This window comes from Mustela nigripes, chromosome 13 (genome assembly GCF_022355385.1).
Source record: "Mustela nigripes isolate SB6536 chromosome 13, MUSNIG.SB6536, whole genome shotgun sequence".
NCBI lineage: Eukaryota > Metazoa > Chordata > Mammalia > Carnivora > Mustelidae > Mustela > Mustela nigripes.
Window position 1 is genome coordinate 99,313,845 of NC_081569.1, and position 18,481 is coordinate 99,332,325.

An 18,481-nucleotide genomic window follows, 5' to 3' on the forward strand; every position below is an offset into this window, starting at 1 on the left:
GCAGGTTCTCCACTGAGCAGGGAGCCCAATGCAGGGCTCAGTCCCAGGACCCTGGGATCATGACCTGGCCCAAACTCAGACACTTAACTAACTGAGCCATGGTGCCCCCACACTTGCTTCAATCTATCTGAGACATTTTTCCCTCTTAAAAAGAACTCTAAGTCTTATTCCTTGCTATTTTTCTTTTCAAATATCTTATCAGTGAGGATGTCCTTAGCCATTCCCTATTAAGAAAAAAAATCAACTAGTTCACTTCTTACCCACCTTTGTCTTATTCTTCTTCATAAGAAGTTATCATCACCTAACTGTGTATTTACTTGTTTGTTTTCTATCTCACATGCATTAGGATGTAAGTTCCATGAAGAGAAGGGATTATGTTTTATTCACATTGCCAAAAACAGTTGTGCACATTCTTTACCTAACAATTTCTGTGGGTGACCATAAGTTTATTGTGTCTTCTTCTCAGGGTATCACAAGCTGCATTCTTTTTTTTTTTTTTTTAAGATTTTATTTACCCATTTGACACACAGAGAGAGATCCCAAGTAGGCAGAGAGGCAAGCAGAGAGAGAGGGGGAAGCAGGCTCCCCACTGAGCAGAGAGCCCGATGCAGGGCTCGATCCCAGGACCCTGGAATCACGACCCGAGCCGAAGGCAGAGGCTTTAACCCACTGAGCCACCCAGGTGCTCTCACAAGCTGCATTCTTAACTGGGGGTGCATTGAGGAAGAATCCATTCCCAAATTCATCCAGACTGCTGACAAAATTTATTTTCTTGAGCTATATAACTGAGGGCCCTAGGTGTTTGGCTGGCTGCTAACCAGAAGTCACCCTCACATCCTCAAGGCTGCTTGCAATGTCTAGAGGAGTTCCTACTTAATTTATTAAATCATCAAAGAGAATCTCTAAGTGTATGCTAGCAAGATGGATACACATATGTATTGTATATACATATTGTAATTGAGGGAGTGATATTCATCACCTTTGCTATATTCTATTGGTTAGAAGCAAGTCATAGGTCCCACTCACACTTGAAGGGAGCAAATTATATAGCATGTAAACATATGGTGGCAACCCCAGGTTCTGTCCACTGAATTAGTAAAACTGGTGAGTAGATGAATTAAACTATGATCAGTTTATTTACATGAGACTTTTTAATCCAGGGAGTCCCTCTTTACTCAAAGATAAGCTATCATATATATATATATATATATATATATATATATATATATATTTATTTATTTATTGTATTTTGCACTTCCCACAGTGGTCTATGCAACTTTTGGTTTAGGAAAACTCAAATGACTTGTCTGTATTTGTCAAGTCACAACTGCCAAGATAAGTGCTTTACCCATATTCCTAAAATGTCAAGAAAATGGCAAAGAGCAACAGTAATTTCTCCATGTCTTCTAATTTCAGTTTTATCATACTTTTTTCTTTTCCCTAATTCAGGAGGTTTGGTAGTCATTATGACACTTTGGGTAATAAAAGGAGGGTAGGAATAGGACAGTGTCAATTAAAAATGTTTCTTTGGGGCATCTAGGTGGCAGCTGTTTAAGCAGCTGGCTCTTGGTTTCAGTTAAGGTCATGATCTCAGGGTCATGAGATCCAGTCCCACCTCAGCTCTGCACTCAGCACAAAGTCTGCTTGGGACTCTCTCCCTCTCCTTCTACCCCTTCCCCCACCCCCCACCACTCTTTCCCACAAATAAATAAATATTTATTAAATAAAGGGGGGTTGGGGAGGATCAGAGGAAGAGGGACAAACAGACTCCCTGTTGAGCAGGGAGCCCCTCATGGGGCTTGATCCCAGGGTCTTGAAATCATCACCTAAGCCAAAATCAGACACTTAACTTTTAAAGAAGTGCTACATAACAAATATTTTAGGCTTGCAGGCTATGTGGTCTCCACCGCACTATTCAGCCATACACAATATGGAAACAAATGGACATGGCTATATTCCAATAAAACTTTATTTACAAAACAGACAATAGCCCACCTCAAAATTATCAAATTTATTACACTAAGTTGTTCATATTACCTTACTTTTTAATGTCCATAGGATCTGTAGATCTGCTCCCTCTCTTATTGCTAATATTGATAATTTGTGTTTCTTTTTTCCTTGACTACTTAAGCTAGAGGTTGATCATTTTTACTGACCATCTTAAAAAGTCAGCTTTTGGGGGTGCCTAAGTGGCTCAGCTGGTTAAGTGTCCAACTCTTGACTTCAGCTCATGTCATGATCTCAGGGTCATCAGATCAAGCCCCATGTCAGACTCTGCACTGGGTGTGCAGTTTGCTTAAGATTCTCTCTCCCTCTCCCTCTGCCCCTCCCCTTGTCTCTAAAATAAACAAAATCAGCTTTCAGTTTCACTGATTTTTGTCTATTGTTTTCCTGTTTTCTTTTTTAAAATTTTTATTTTTTAAATTTCTTTTCAGTGTACCAGAATTCATGGTTTATGCACCACACCCAGTGCTCCATGCAATACATGCCCTCCATAATACCCACCACCAGGCTGACCCAACTTCCAACCCCCCTCCAAAATACTCAGATTGTTTTTCAGAGCTCCTAGTCTTTCATGGTTCATCTCCCTCTCCAATTTCCCTCAACTCCCTTCTCCTCTTCATCTCCCCATACCCTCCATGTTATTTCTTATGCTCCACAAATAAGGGAAACCATATGAGGGCACCTGGGTGGCTCAGTGGGTTAAGGCCTCTGCCTTCGGCTTGGGTCGTGATCCCAGGGTCCTGGGATCGAGCTCCACATTGGGCTCTCTGCTCATCAGGAAGCCTGCTTCCTCCTCTCTCTCTGCCTGCATCTCTGCCGACTTGTGATCTTTGTCTGCCAAATAAATAAATAAACCCTTAAAAAGAAAGATTTTAAATAAGTGAAACTATATGATAATTGACTCTCTCTGCTTTTATAATTTTTTTCTTCTTAATTTGGGCCTAAATTGCTCCTCTTCTTCTAGTTTCTTAAGGTAGGTGTTTAGATTATTCAGATCTTTGTTTTCAAATCTAGTAGTTTAGTGCTGTTTCCCCCTAAGCTCTGTTTTAGCTGTGTCATACATCTCAATACATTTGGTTTTTATTTTCTTTCAATTCAAAATTTGTCTGACTCCCTTGTGGCTTTTTCTTTGACCCATTGTTATTTAGAAGAACATTGATTACAGAAATATGGAAAATTCCAAGGTATCTTTCTATTATTATTTAGTCTAATTCTGTTGTGGTCAGAGAACAAACTTTGTATGGCTTAATCTCTTTCATTAGTTTCGGTTTATGGTATACCAAAAGATAATCTACCTTGCTAAATAGTTCATGTGCACTTAAAAAAGAATGTGTATTCTCTTATTAGGTGGAATGTCCTATAAATGTCAATTAAGTACATTGTTGTTTGGATCTTTTATACCCTTACAGGTTTTGTTTATTATCATAACAATTACTGAGAGTGTTGATGTCTCCAACTATTTAACAGATTTGTCTATTTTTCCTTGCAGTTCTATCAACTTTTAAAGATCTCTTTTTGGATACATGTACATGTGCGTTTAGACTTGTTACTTCCTCTTGATGAATTCTCTCTTCTGTCATTATGTAATATGCCTCTTTATCTCTGCTAATAGTCCTTGTTCTGGACTAATAGTAATATAACTCCAGATATTAATAGTAGTATTAAGATAACACCAGTTATCTTTTTTGATTAGTGCTTGCAAATTTTATCTCATCTCTTTAATTTTAACCTATCTACATCTCCACGTTTAAAGTTGTGGGTTTTTCATAGCATATACAATTCTTTTAAAATCTACTCTGACAATTTCTGCCTTTTAATTTGGGTGTATAGGGCATTTATTTTAATATATGTATCGCTATATGTGTAATTGTGTTTATTTGTTCTGTTTTTGTTATTGTCTTGCCTTCTTTTGGAAAAAAATACACACACATATACATAGTTATATCTTTTAGCTTTATTTTATTTAGTTTTATCTTTTTCATTTTTAATAATTACTAGTGGCTTATCACAATTTGCCTCTAAATAGTATTATACCACTTCATATAAAGTGAGATCCTTACTACAGTTGTATTTCAATTTTTTCCCTCAATCTTTGTGCTATTATTGTAACAGGTATTTTCTGGCATAGATTTTACTTTTATATAGGTATAAGTCTCACAACATATTGTTGTTCCAGTTTTTCCTTTAGACTAGAGGTTGGCAAAGTGTGGCCAGCAGGCCAAATTCAGCCCTGGGCCTGGGCCTGTTTTTGTATGACTCCTGAACTAAGAATGGCTTTAATTTTTTAAAAGGTTGTAAAAAGGAAAGAGTGAGAGAGAGCAAAGAGGAGGATGGGAATCTGTCTCTTGTTCTGGATATCTTCAAGATTTTATCTTTGTTTTTAGGTAATTTGACTATTATGCATCTAGGTGTTTTACCTTTACATTATCCTACTAGGAGTTCTCTGAGCACCTTAGATCTGTGATTTATTGTTTTTCACTAATTTTTGAAATTTCTCAACTATTGTCTCTTCAAATACTTCTGCTTTCCCTCCCTGCTCCTGGAATTCCAATTACATGTCTATTAGACTGATATTATCCCACAGCTTTTGAGTCATCTATCTTGTTTTATTCATTTATTGTTTTTCTCTCTGTGTTTTACTCTGGATCATCACCACTGACCTATCTTCAAGTTCAGATTCTTTCCTCAGCTGTGCCAAGTCTACTTATAAGCTACCAACAAAAACATATTAGCATGCTTTTTCATTTCTAGCTCAGTTAAAGTTTCTCATATTTCAGGTAGGTTGCCTGGCTTTTCCATTAAATCCTTTAACAATTTTAGTCTTAGTTACTGTATTGTCTTGGCCTCACAGTTTCAGTGTCTGGGATGTCTCTGAGTTTAGTTCTATCATGTTTCATCTCTTCACAATGGATTCTTTTAGCCTAAGATTTTTTTTTTTTTTAGACTTATTTAGAGAGAGAGAGAGAGAGCAGGGGAAGGGAGAATGAGAGAGAGAGAGAGAGAGAAGCAGACTCTTCACTTAGCGCAGACCCTGACAATGGGGCTCTTCTTTCATGACCCTGAGATCATAACCTTGAAATCAAGAGATGGATGCTTAACTGACGAGCCAACTAGATGTCCCAGTCTTAGAATTTTCAACTGAATGCCACACATCCCGTGGAAAATAGTAGAGATCGATTAATAACATCTATATCTGGCCATTAGCATGAAGGCCTGTGTAAATTTAGTCAGTTGAAACTGGTTTTGATTTTGTTATTTTTTCTTTTACTGTACTATGCTCTGCATGTTCCTTCAGGAATGTTCTCCTATCATCTTGTATTTAGAGTCAGACCCAGGTGACCAAGGGCTAATTTTCCTACTCTACCCTCAGATTTCAGCAATTCCTGGTTGTTCATGTCATCCCACAATCTTGTGCTTCCCAAAGTTGTAAACTGTTACTACCTGTTATTTGATACAGAGCTGATAACGAGTGGGAGTTTAAGTTTTTGGGTCTCTTGGCCCATCTTCAGACTTAAGTAGGGTCTGTGTATCTGGTTCCTGTGCTAACACCTTCTGAAAATTTCTAACTCCTTCCCCATGGCAATTAAACATGGCAGAGACACTTCTCACAGTTCATAAACAGAAGTGTTCTTATATTCTCCCAGTGATAGATTTCTGCTTGGCATTGGGGGAGGATCCTGGGCCTAAGAGGTATTCTGTCTCTCCCCAGGGCCAAAAGTTTCTGTATTTGCCCTTCCCCCAGAGGCACTGGATGTTTGCCTGGGTCCTGGAGGGGGGAAGGTTTGCTGTCCCTCTACCAGTGCCTAATGGCTTTTTTTTTTTAAATGGCTTTTACTTATACAAGAGAAAGATCTGAGGAAGTGGGTAGTGTTTCGCGTCTATCACAACACATGCCTATGTCACTGAGGGGTCTCTTCTTGCCAGGCTCCTGCCCTAGGGGTCTTCATTAGTACCCAGTGGGAGCTTATGAAAAGGAGCCCCAGAATGAATGAATGTTAACTGAATGTCAGGGTTCCCATTTATTCCAAGCTTATATTTTTATCCACACTCAGCCTTTAAGGAATACTTTAAAATTTTAGCTCCTGTTGGGAGACAATTCCTCCAAGGTCTCCCATTTCTGAGTCATTTATGAATAGAAGCATTGACTGCCTTTGTCTTGGACTACCTTTTCAGCCTGGGAAAATAAGAACTAGGTTTGATTACGGTCCACTATCATAAAGATGTCTCCCTCTGGAGGACAGGGCAGGCACACTTAATACCTATTACAAAATATTTAGGCTCCCTAAGCTCAGGGTTCCTCCCTTGCAATGTGACCCACTGCCTGTATAGATGTCAGTGCCTCTTCTGATGGCACTGTAGGACTGGGGATCAGGGAACTAGCACTCTGATAAATGCGATTACAGTGAGTAATAAAGTCCTTTTCCTCTGATTAAAGAAACTATGGCACACTAACATAACTTGAAGGTAGGCTAAAATCTTGGACTCTTCCAAGTTCTTGATCATTTCTTCTTACTTGCTTTAGTGTTCTACTCTCTGCCAAAGGGGAAACCATTCATATATCCTGTCTCCCTTTGAAAGGTCTTGTTCAGTTCCTTTGGTTGCCTTCTCTGATACGTATGAAGAAAAATTGTGATTTTTTTCTTGATGTTAGGATAGGGGTAACATTCTCCTGCAGCTTTCTACATCTTAAGGGGAGTACAACTCCCAAGGTATAGCTACTTGATTATTCTCTATTACCAAAGATAGACCCTTACTGATTTGTAAATTCCATGGTCCTGCTTATGCATATGTTTAATTAGTTTTTTTTAAAGCAGTGTAAGCTTGGATGAAAAACTCTTAAGAATTTTGAAAAGCTGTCCATGGAATGTTTCATCCCAGAGCCAGAAGCAGTAGACCAAGGATATTTACCTTCTAGCACAGGTGAAGCAGGAGAAGTGAAAGAATCTGACTCATGAGAAATATTCTGCAGAATGTACATATGAAGTGGCCAAGTCAAACAGAAGATTGGGGGATACGTAGGAAAACTAAAACCACCTGGGGTTGAAGCTCTCAAAAATGAACAGAATATGGCAGAAAGACCTGAGAAGGATAAAGAACAGATAAAAGAATAGCAAGTGGTATCATGGGAAAATCCTCTCTACATTCACTCTTTTTCTGGTAGACAGAATCCAGATTTCTTTTGTTAGATTTACCTCTTCTGCATTGTGGAAGTCTGGTAAGGGCTCCCAAATAAAGTGCCCACTCTTCCCCTAACCAAATTTCCCAGGATTCCCTGAGTCACAAAAGATAGAAAAACAATTGGAACTGATTCATCACCAAGCTGTTAGTTCCTCACACATAGATCCCAGGACAGCCTCGGTTCCTACCTTTTTAAAAATGTGGCTTATTCTTTCTTCTAACTCTGTGATTATCCACTATTTCCATTTTCCTTAACTTTCTGTTGCTTGCAACCAAAGAAACCCAAATGATATAGGGTACATGGTCCAATAGAGGACATGACATAGGTTAAAGGAAGTTTTTGAAGGTAGTCTGAAATCTAGACACTTTAATTAAAGTTATTAAAAGAACATGTTAACAACTGTCAAAATTTCTGACTATGGTACAATAACTAATCAATTTCATGTTTCTGTGTGCTTATATACACAACATAATTCAGTACTTTTTAGCGTTATCTCATCACTTTTCAAAAATACTATAAAAATGAATTTATAAGATATGGTTGTGTCCAGGGGTGCCTGGGTGGCTCAGTGGGTTAAGTGTCTGCCTTCAGCTCAGGTCGTGATCTCAGGGTCCTGGGATTGAGCCCCACATTGGGCTTTCTGCTCAGCGGGGAGCCTGCTTTACCCTCTCCCTCTCTCTCTGCCTGCTGCTCTGCCTACTTGTGATCTCTCTCTGTCAAATAAATAAATAAAATCTTTTAAAAAAAGATATGGTTGTGTCCAGACAATATTTATCTCTAACATTCAAGATTTTTCAGACATAACTGAGCAGAACAAGAACATTCTCCCACAGGCTAGTTTAACACAGGGTTACCCAACCATGGTACTACTGACATTTGGGCAGCACAGTTCTTTGTTGTGAGGGGCTGTCCAAAGCATGACAGGGTGTTTAGCAGCATTCCTGGCCTCTACCCACGAGATGCCAGTAACACCCCTAGTCATTACAAGCAAAAATGTCTCTTGACATTGCCAAATGTCCCCTGGGGGGGCAAAACTGCTCCCTGGTTTAAAAACACTGGTTTTAACATCACATCTACAACAGAACAAATACAATTTCCAGATGTGTGATACCGTTGTGGAGCCAACTGTGATTAAAACAGAGTTGCATTCTTATTCTAATTCATGGCTAGAACTAAGTTAAATTAAGTATACTAGTCACTAGTCACAGCAGTCACTGGCCCATGTGGCTGCTCTGAAGTGAAATGTACAGGAAGGATAAAATACCCACTGCATTTTGAAGACTTGCCAGAAAATAAAGAATGTAAAATATTATAATTTTGATGTTAACCGAGCTATTTTAGCATACTTACTGGATGAAATATTAAGAATTTCACCTGTGCATTTTTACTTTTTTCTAAAATGTGCTACTAGAAAATTCTAAGTAACATCTATGGCTCACATATTTTCATTGGACAAAACTGGTCTAGAAACCTGAAATGATTTAGTGTTATTTTTTAATAAATTCTTCAGTCTATCAAATAAACTAAAAAGACTATGTAAAGCTCTCCACAGCCCTAGGAAACCAGCTCATAACTCTTTATTATCATGCGTAAATGATTTTCCTCCTTCTTTAAACCAATTACTTCTATTCCAATGCTTTATTCTCAGTGTTTCAATTGGTTCTTTTCTGATTGCTGATTTGTCTTCCTGTTTTTTGTCCTTCTCCGATGCATCTGTTTCTTTTGTACACTCAGGATCTTTCCTTGTGGGATGGTGAGATGCTGCAGCATCCATCATACTTAGAAAATCATAAGCAGGAAGAGGAGGTTTCCATTCCTGAGCAGGTAAAACTGCTGCAAGGAAGATACAGTCAAAGGTTAATAATGAACAGCTATAAAATCATCATATAAATACACTAGAAAATATTTTATTTTGAAAAATATATTTGTAGGAGTAAAGGTTTTATCAGTCTTACTTATCTAAATGAAACCAGATTTTTTTATGGTCATTGTCTAAGAAACTTGATACATTTATCATTACTAGCCATTTTCACTTTTTTATATATTTGCAAGCTATTCTAAATAAAGGGTTTTAAAAAAAAAACATTTGCTTTTTTAAAAAGATTTTATTTGAGAAACCGAGCATGCACAAGCAGGTTGAGCTGCAGAGGGAGAAGTAGACTCCCTGCTGAGCAGGGAGCCAGACGTGGGGCTCAATCCTGGGACTCAAGGATCATGACCTAAGCCAAAGGCAGACACCTAACCAACTGAGTCATCCAGGTGTCCCTAAACATTAGTATTTATAGAGAAAAAAAAAAGGTCCAAATCCAAAATCTCCCAACTAGTTAACCCTTGTTGAGGTTTTAAAAAAAAATAGCAATATGGTAATGAGATTACATACAGATACAAATTAAAATGAAAAGGCCTCCTGCTTTTTACCCTACCCAAATTTATCCCAAAGAATTGTTTTTTTTTTTAACTCTAGCAGAGTTAACATAGTGTTATATTGGCTGCAAGTGTGTAACATAGTGATTCATTAGTACAATACATTACTCAGTACTCATCACAATAAGTGTACTTTTAATCCCCTTCACTTATTTCACCCACCCACCTCGTCTTTGATAAACATCAGTTCGTTCTCCAGAGTTGAGAGTCTGTTTTTCGGTTTGTCTTTTTAAATTTGTTCGTTTTGTTTCTTAAATTCCACATATAAGTGAAATCATATGGGTATTTGTCTTTCTCTGACTGACTTATTTCACTTAGCATTATACCCTCTAGACCCATCCATGTTGTTGTAAATGACGAGATTTCATTCCTTTTTATGGCTGGGTAATATTCCTGTGGGTTTGTGTGTACACACAGATCTTCCTTATTCACTTAGCTATCAATGGACAGTCTGCTTCCATAATACGGCAATTGTTACTAATGCTGCAATAAAGATAGGAATGCATAGATCTTTTTTGAATTAGATACTGTTTCCATATTCCTTGGGTAAATACTCAGTAGTGGTATTACTGACTGGACCATATGGTAATTCTTTTAATTTTTTGAGGAACCTCCATGCTGTTTTCCACAGGAGCTGCACCAGCTTGCAGTACTACCAACAGTGGACAAGGGGTCCTTATTCTCCACATCCTTGTCAATACTTGCTATCTCCTGTATTTTTGATTTTAGCCAATCTGACAGGTGTAAGGTGATATCTCATTGTGGTTTTGATCTGCATTTCCCCGAGGATGAGTGATACTGAGCGTCTTTTCACATTTCTTATTAACCATATGGATGTCTTCTTTGGAGAATTGTCTATTCATATCTTCTGCCCCTTTTTAACTGGATTAATTATTTTGGGAGTGTTAAGTTCTTTATATATTTTGGATACTAACCCTTTATCAAATACATCATTTGCAAATATCTTTTTCTCATTCAGTAGGTTTTCTTCTCGTTTTGTTGATTGTTTCCTTTGCTGTGCAGAAGTCCTTTATTTTGCTGGGTTCTAATAGTTTAATTTTGCTTTTATTTCTCTTGCCTCAGGAGATGTATTAGAAAAATGTTGCTATGGCCAATGCCAAAGAAATTACTGCCTGTACTTCTAGGATTTTATGGTTCAGGTCTCACATTTATGTCCTTAATCCATTTTAAGGTGTAAGAAAGTGGTTTGTATATAGCTGTCCTATACATTTGCTAAATAGGCTGTCTTTTTCCCACTGCATATTCTCACTTCCTTTGTCAAAGATTAATTGACCATATAATCATGGGTTTATTTCTGGGCTCTCTATTCTCCATTGATCTATGTGCCTATTTTTGTGTCATTACCATACTGTTGTGATTACCACAGCTTTGTTGTATATCTTGAAATCCGGGATTGTTCTTGTTTTGTTCTTCTTGCACAAGATTATTTTGCTATTCAGGGTCTTTTCTGGTTCCAAACAAAGTACACAAGTGCTTGTTCTACTTCTGTGAAAAATTTTGTTGGTACTGCGATAGGGATTGCGTTAAAATCTGTTGATTGCCTTGAGTAGTATGGATATTTTAACAATATTGATTCTTCCAACCCATGAGCATGGCATAACTTAACATTTATGTTGTCTTTGTTTCATCATTTTATAGTTTTCACAGCACAGGTCTTTTGCCTCCTTGGTTAAGTTTACTCCTAGATATTTTATTATTTTGGGTGCAATTTTAGATGGGACTGTTTTCTTCTCTTTCTGCTACTTCATTGTTAGTGTACAGAAATGCAACAGATGTTTATTGACTGTATCCTGCAACCTTAAGGCATTCATTATCAGTTCTAGTCATTTTTTGGTGGAGTCTTCAAGGGTTTAACCACTTCTTTTAGGTTGTCCAATTTGTTGACATAGAATTTACCATAATATTCTCTTATAATCCTTTATATTTCTGTGCTGTCAGTTGTTACTTCTCCTCTACAACTTCTAATTTTGAGTCCTCTCTTTTTCATGATCTGGCTAAAAGGTCTATCAATTCTGTTATCTTTTCCAAGAACCAGCTCCTAGTTTCACTGATCTATTGTGTTTTTTTTAGTTTCTATTTCCTTTATATCTGCTCTGATCTTTATTATTTCCTTCTTTCTACTGGTTTCAGGTTTTGTTAGTTCTTTTCTGCCTCTTTTAGGTGTAAGGTTAGGTTATTTGAAATTTTTCTTGTTTTTTGAGGTAGGCCTGTATTGCTATAAGCTTCCCTTTCAGAACAACTTTTGTTATACCCCAAAGATCTTGCACTCTTAGTTTTCATTTTCCTCATCTCTATTTTTTTATTTTCTCTTTGATTTCTTGGTTGGCTCACTGACACTTCATGGATATCTCCTATTGTGTTGTGAGTGTCCTACTACTGTAGTTAAGCTGCTTTTGCCTCAGGCCAGTCATCTGCTATGGCTCTTTGCCTGTGGTGGACAGGGATTAATCTCTGTGTTGTTAGTGAGACAGTCTGGGGTCACAGTGGGCTTGAGTAGGACCAGGTGTTTGCCAGAGATAAGGTAGCATGGGGCACTTTCCCTGTGTTGTCCCCTGAGAAGCTTCTGTTCTGGGCAGGGTCTGCAGCCAGGTTGGGTATCTGCCCCTATCCTACTGCTGGGGCTGAAGCTGGACTAGTGTGTGGCTGTCTACCCCTCTCCCCAGAGCAGGAGTTACCTTGGAATGGTACTGGCCCCTGTTGTGGCTACTTGTACACTGCTTGTGGCACCACTTTAGATAGGCTCTAGCCAAGGGTGGATTGGAAGGTTATGTCCACAGGAGAACACAGGGAGGTAGGCAAGTTAGGTGGAGAGTGTTGTCACTGAGCTGGGTCCCCCAGGTATCCATGTATCTATGCTGAGGGGAAGGGGAAAGAAATGGTGCCTGCCAGCTCCTCTCTTCCCAGAGAAGTCTCCTATAGATTCCTGCCACTCCGGCACACACTTTGAGGTTAGTAAATAAATATCCTGATACACCCCAAGCGTTTTTACTTTGCTTCTATGCTGTATCTCTGTTGGGCTCTTTGTTGTGCTATCTCTTTAAGGGTAGGGGAATCTGCCCTCCAGGTTCTCCAAGGGCCCAGTCTGTTGACTTTTTAAGCTCTAGGCATTAAGCACCACTGATTTTAAGAACTTATGAAATTAGGCCCCTCTGGTTTTCAAAGTCAAATGCTGTGTGGATTCATCTTCCTCATGCAGGTTCCCCCATGCCTTTCGTGCTTGGTGTGAGGGTCCGTTTCTCTCTCCTGTGTGCCCACAGGGTCCCTCCTTTTTGAGACAGTCCTGAAAGTTGCTGAGCTCCCAACCATGTGTCCACCCTTTATACCTTCTTCAGAGTAGCCCCTTCATTCAGCTTTGGAGAGTCTGTTCCACCAGTCTTTAGGTTGTTTTCGGGTTTTTACACTGACATAGGTGTGTGTTATCTAGTTGTATCCATGGGATGGGCTGAGCTTTTTCTTACTCTGTTGTCTTCCCCAGAAACTCGCCTGGAACTATTTCTTATGAATCATTCCAGAAAAAAGTTTTGGAACATACACGCTTATTTAGACAAGTATTTCTTTACATTTTTTTAAATGTCTATTTCTTTTTATTTTTTTTTAAATTTTATTTATTTATTTGACAGAGAGAGAGATCACCAGTAGGCAGAGAGGCAGGCAGAGAGGGAGGGAAGCAGGCTCCCCGCCAAGTAAAGAGCCCGATGCGGGGCTCGATCCCAGGACCCTGAGATCATGACCTGAGTTGGAGGCAGAGGCAGGCACCCCTTCTTTACTCTTTTTTTTTTTTTAATTTATTTGACAGATCACAAGTAGACAAAGAGGCAGGCAGAGAGAGGAAGGGAAGCAGGCTCCCCACTGGGCAGAGAGCCCGATATGGGGCTCGATCCCAGGACACTGGGATCATGACCTGAGCTGAAGGCAGAGGCTGAGCCACCCAGGCGCCCCCTTCTTTACATTTTTTTAAAGCACTTTGTTTTTGAAACTTTTTTCTTAAAATTGAGTATAGTTGACACATAGTGTTCTACTACTTTCAGGTGTGTAGCATAGTGCTTCAAAAAGTTTATATGTTGTGCTATGCTCACCACAAGAGTAGTTACCATCTGTCACCACACAACTCTATAAGTTTATATTTTATATTGTATCAACTATATTCCCTATGCTACACCTTTCATCCCAATGACTTATTCATTCCATAACTAGAAGCCTGTGTCTCCCACTCCCCTTCATCTGTTTTTCCCATCTCCCACCCCTTCCTTCCAGCAATCTTCAGTTTGTTGTCTATAGTTACAGGTCTGATTCTTTTTGTTTATTTTTGTTTGTTTGCTTTTTGATTCCACATATTAGTGGAATCATATGGTATTTTTCTTTCTCAGTCTGACTTATTTCACTTAGCATAATACCCTTAGGTCCATCCACATTGGTAAGGATGTACAGTAAAAGGAGCCCTTGTGTACTATAGGTGGGAATGTAAACTGGTATAGCCAATGTGGGAAACAGTATGGAAGTTCCTCAAAAAATTAAAAATAGAAATACCATATGATTCAATAATTCTGCTACTAGTATTTACCAAAAGAAAACAAAAAGACTAACTTGAAAATATATATGTAACCCTGTTTATTGCATGATTTACAATAGTGAAGATATGGGTGCAACCCAAGTATCCAATGATAGATGTTTTTGAACCTTTTGATTACCCTTTGCATATACTTTATGAAAACAAGCTCATTTTGTAAAAGTAACTATAGATAAGGAATAATTAAAAATTGCTACAGAATCAACTGTATGATAAACAGACAGCAATTAGTGTCTTAGATGGGCTTCACAGTAGTGAATCTGAACATTATTTTAAAACTAGTCATTGGAAGAGGAAAACTGATTTAATCTGATAATATATATAAGTAAATTAGCCAACTCTTCTCTATTTACAAAAACATTTTAGAATTTAGGTACCCATATAAAATGCTATTTTGAGAAGGAAATGTGCAAAGTAAACCGTTAAAAGATAAATTCCAGTGAAAGAACCTCTGCACAATTACATGAAAAAAATAATAATAAATGTTGATAAAACACAAACTTGAGTATCTCTCATAAATCAAATAAATACCTTTAAAGGCTTGGGAAATTCATATAGATTCTGATTTCTGGAGGCAAATTAAGAGCTCCAACAAAAATCTGCATAAATAACATACAGTTTATATATACTCTATATAATTTCCTCATGTAGACTCAATTATATGAAATTCTAGAACATGGTACATCAGGAAGGTATTAAATTTAAGCTACACCTGTAGTTGATATTTAAAATGACCATTGCCAGGTTAGCAGATTCAAAAGTGACCAATAGCTAAAATATTTTCTTGAACATAAGGAATAAGTAAGAGTATGAATAACTGTAGTTTGCAAGATGCAGATAAAGTATCTTTTTTTAAAAAAGATTTTATTTATTTGAGAGACAGAGACAGCGAGAGAGAGTGTGTATGAACTGAGGGAGGCACAGGGGGAGAGGAAGCAGAAGACTCCACCCTGAGCCATGATCCTGAGATCATGACCTGAGCTGAAGGCAGATGCTTAACCAACTAAGCCACCCAGGCACCAGGATATTAAAGTATCTTTAAGGAAAGTCCAACTTAAAACATAATAAATATTTAGGTTATTTATTTTTTAAGGTAAACACTGCAGCCTAGTAGTCTGGCATGATGGCAAAATGCCTGAAAGTAGGCATCTCAATTCTGTTAATTATTTGCTAAGAAAACTATGTAGAGGTCCTGGATGTTTGCCATGGCAAATAAAAATGTACTCTCATCATGTATGAATAATAAACGCTTTGTAATGATAATGACAACAGTAATATTTATTGATCCTTCACTTTGTACTAGACATTATTGTTTTAATCTTTACAACCCCATGCAGTAAGTATAATTTTCATCCCAATTTTATAAATGAGAAAATCAAGACCTAGAACATAGAGCTTGAAGGTTAAATTGAAATCCTGAATAAGAATAGCCAGTGGTCACAATTTCATATAACTTAAGATGTGCAGCAAGACACACATGGCACCACATTACAGATTCAGGCTTTTCTGGGAGTAGCTACAACACCCCAATCTCCAATCTGTCTCTCAAAGTGTGGTAAGATTGGGTCTTGTTGGCACAGAAGACAGGACCAGATACACAGAAGTACTGCTCAGTTTGCTTCTTTCCTGCTGCAGAGGCTATAGGAATAATTTAAGAATAGAACACTGATACAAAGAAATGATGGAAACCCCTCAAAAGGTGAGTTAGCAAAGGCATTAACAAAATTACACATGCTAGTCTCCCAGGAAACTAAAAATAATAATAATTCTGGTTCTTTCCTCTTGGTAATGATTTGAGTTGAAGAATCAAAGCCCTATAGATGCTCCCTGTAGGATAGATCTCCATAAAACTAACAATAATACTTCAGATTTCACACATTACAAAGTACCTTTACATACATAATTTTACTTGATTTTTAAAATAAGTATGTGAGAGGCACCTGGGTGGCTCAGTCGGCTAAGTGTATGCCTTTGGCTCAGGTCACGATCTCAGGGTCCTGGGATCAATCCCCATGTCGGGCTCCCTACTCAGCAGGAGTCTCCTTCTCCTCCTCCCCTCCCCCTCCCCCTTGCTTGTGCTCATTCTCTCTCTCTCTCTTTCAGATAAATAAACTTTAAAAATCTTTTAAAAAATTTATGTATGTGACATAGAGGAGGAACTATTAATCTCACTTCATAGTTGCAGAGGAGGAAACAAAGACTTGCCTAGAGCCACACCATTAATAATCAAGGGGATTGCATTATAAGGTCAGGTTTTTGTACCTTTGAACATCACCACCTTTTTTATTATTTTTATTTTTTTAACTGAAGTACTGTTGACACACAATATTAGCTTCAAGTATACAATAGAATGATTTGACATTCATATACATTACGAAATTATCACCATTATCTAGTTACTATCTGTCACCATACAAAAACAGAATATTAACTGTATTCCCTAGGATGTACTTTTCATCCCCATGACTTATAATTGAAATTTGTACCTCTTACTCCCCTTTACCTATTTTGTCCATCCCTCCCACACTGCCCACCCCTCTGAAAACCTGTGTCTGTTTCTGTTTTGTTCATTTGTTTTTTAGATTCCATGTATAGGTAATATCACATAGTATTTGTGTTCTGTCTTATTTCACTTGGCCTAATACTCTCTACATCCATCTATGCTGTCATGAATGGCTAGATTTCATTCTTTTTTATGGCCGAGCAATACCCCATTTTTAGTATAAATATCACACCTTCTTTTTCCATTCATCTATCAAAGGACACTTGTGTTGCGTCCATACCTTTGTTCTTGTAAATAATGCTACAGTAAACATAGGGGTTCATGTATCTTTTCAAATTAGTGTTTTCAGTTTCTTGTGTAAATACTCAGAAGTGGGATTACTAAGTCACATGGTATTTCTATTTTTAATCTCTTGAGGAAATACCATACTGTTTTTCATAGTAGCTGTACCAATTTACATTCCCACCAACAGTCCACAAGGGTTTTCTCTTTTCTCCACATCCTTGCCAATACTTAATATTTCTTGTCTTTTTGATATTAGCCATTCTGATTAGTATGAGATGATACTTCATGGTGTTTTGATTTGCATTTCCCTGATGATGAGGGATGTTGAACATCTTTTTTTTAAATTTATTTTTTAATTTTTTTTCAGTGTTCCAAAATTCAATGTTTATGCCCCACACCCAGTGATCCATGCAATGTGTCTCTTGGCCATCTGTATGTCTTCTTTGGAAAAATGTCTACTTAGGTCCTTTGCCCAGTTTTAAATAGGACTATTTGTTTTCTTGATGTTGAGGTATATGCATTCTTTATACATTTTAGATATAAGCCCCTTACTGGATATATCATTTGCAAATATCTTCCCCATTAAGTAGGTTGTCTTTTCATTTTGTTGATGGTTTCCTTTGCTGTGCAAAAGCTTTTTAGGTTGATACAGTCTCAACTGTGTTTTTATTTGTTTCCCTTAACTCAGGACCATTCAAAAAAATATTGCTAAGGCTGATGATCTCCAAGAGTTTATTGCCCATGTTCTAAGAGTTTTATAATTTCGGTTCTTACCTTTAGGACTCTAATCCATTTTGAATTTGTTTTTGTGTATGGTATAAGAAAGCGATGCAGCTTCACTCTTTGCCATGTAGCAGACCAGTTTTCCCAACACCTTTTATTAAAGAAACTGTCTTTTCCCACTGTATATTCTGGCCTCATTTGCTAAAGATTAATTAACCTTATAAGTGTGGGTTTATTTGTAGGCCCTCTCTTTAGTTCCATTGATCCATGTGTCTATTTTTGTACCAGTACCATTCCATTTTGATTAATATAGCTTTGTAATACTGTTCAAAAACTAGGATTGTGATACCTCCAACTTTGTTGTTCTTTCTCAAGATTGCTTTGGCAGTCCTTTGTTATTTCATACAAATTTTAGGATTATTTGTTCTAGTTCTGAGAAGATATCCTTGGTATTCTAATAAGGACTGCATTAAATCTGTAGATTTCTTTCAGCAGCATGGACAGATTAATAATATTCTTCTAATTCATGAGCATGGAATATCTTTTTGTTTGTCTTCAGAGTATAGGTCTTTTACCTCCTTGGTTAAATATTTTCCTAGGTATTTTATTCTTTTTGATACAGATGTACCTGAACTGTTTGCTTAATTCCTCTTTCCACTAGTTCACAATTAGTGTATAGAAACACAACAGATTTCTGAATATTAACTTTGCATCATGCAACTTTACTGAATTCATTTATCAGTCCTAATAGTCTTTTGGCTCTAATAGTTTTTTA

General features: G+C 37.5%; 1 protein-coding gene across 6 annotated transcripts in view; it reads right to left on the minus strand.

The window, feature by feature from the left end:
- Positions 1-8,736: 8,736 nt before the first annotated feature.
- TXNDC16 (thioredoxin domain containing 16) overlaps positions 8,737-18,481 on the minus strand; it is a 107,099-nt gene continuing 97,354 nt past the window's right edge. For 5 of the 6 annotated variants that reach the window (XM_059373207.1, XM_059373205.1, XM_059373204.1 and 2 more), the window contains one exon: positions 8,737-9,016. In XM_059373207.1, the coding sequence (XP_059229190.1) occupies positions 8,751-9,016 (266 nt within the window). In that variant the 3' untranslated portion in view covers positions 8,737-8,750. The remainder of the gene's footprint in view (positions 9,017-18,481) is intronic. The other variant, XM_059373208.1, reaches the window with a different exon arrangement.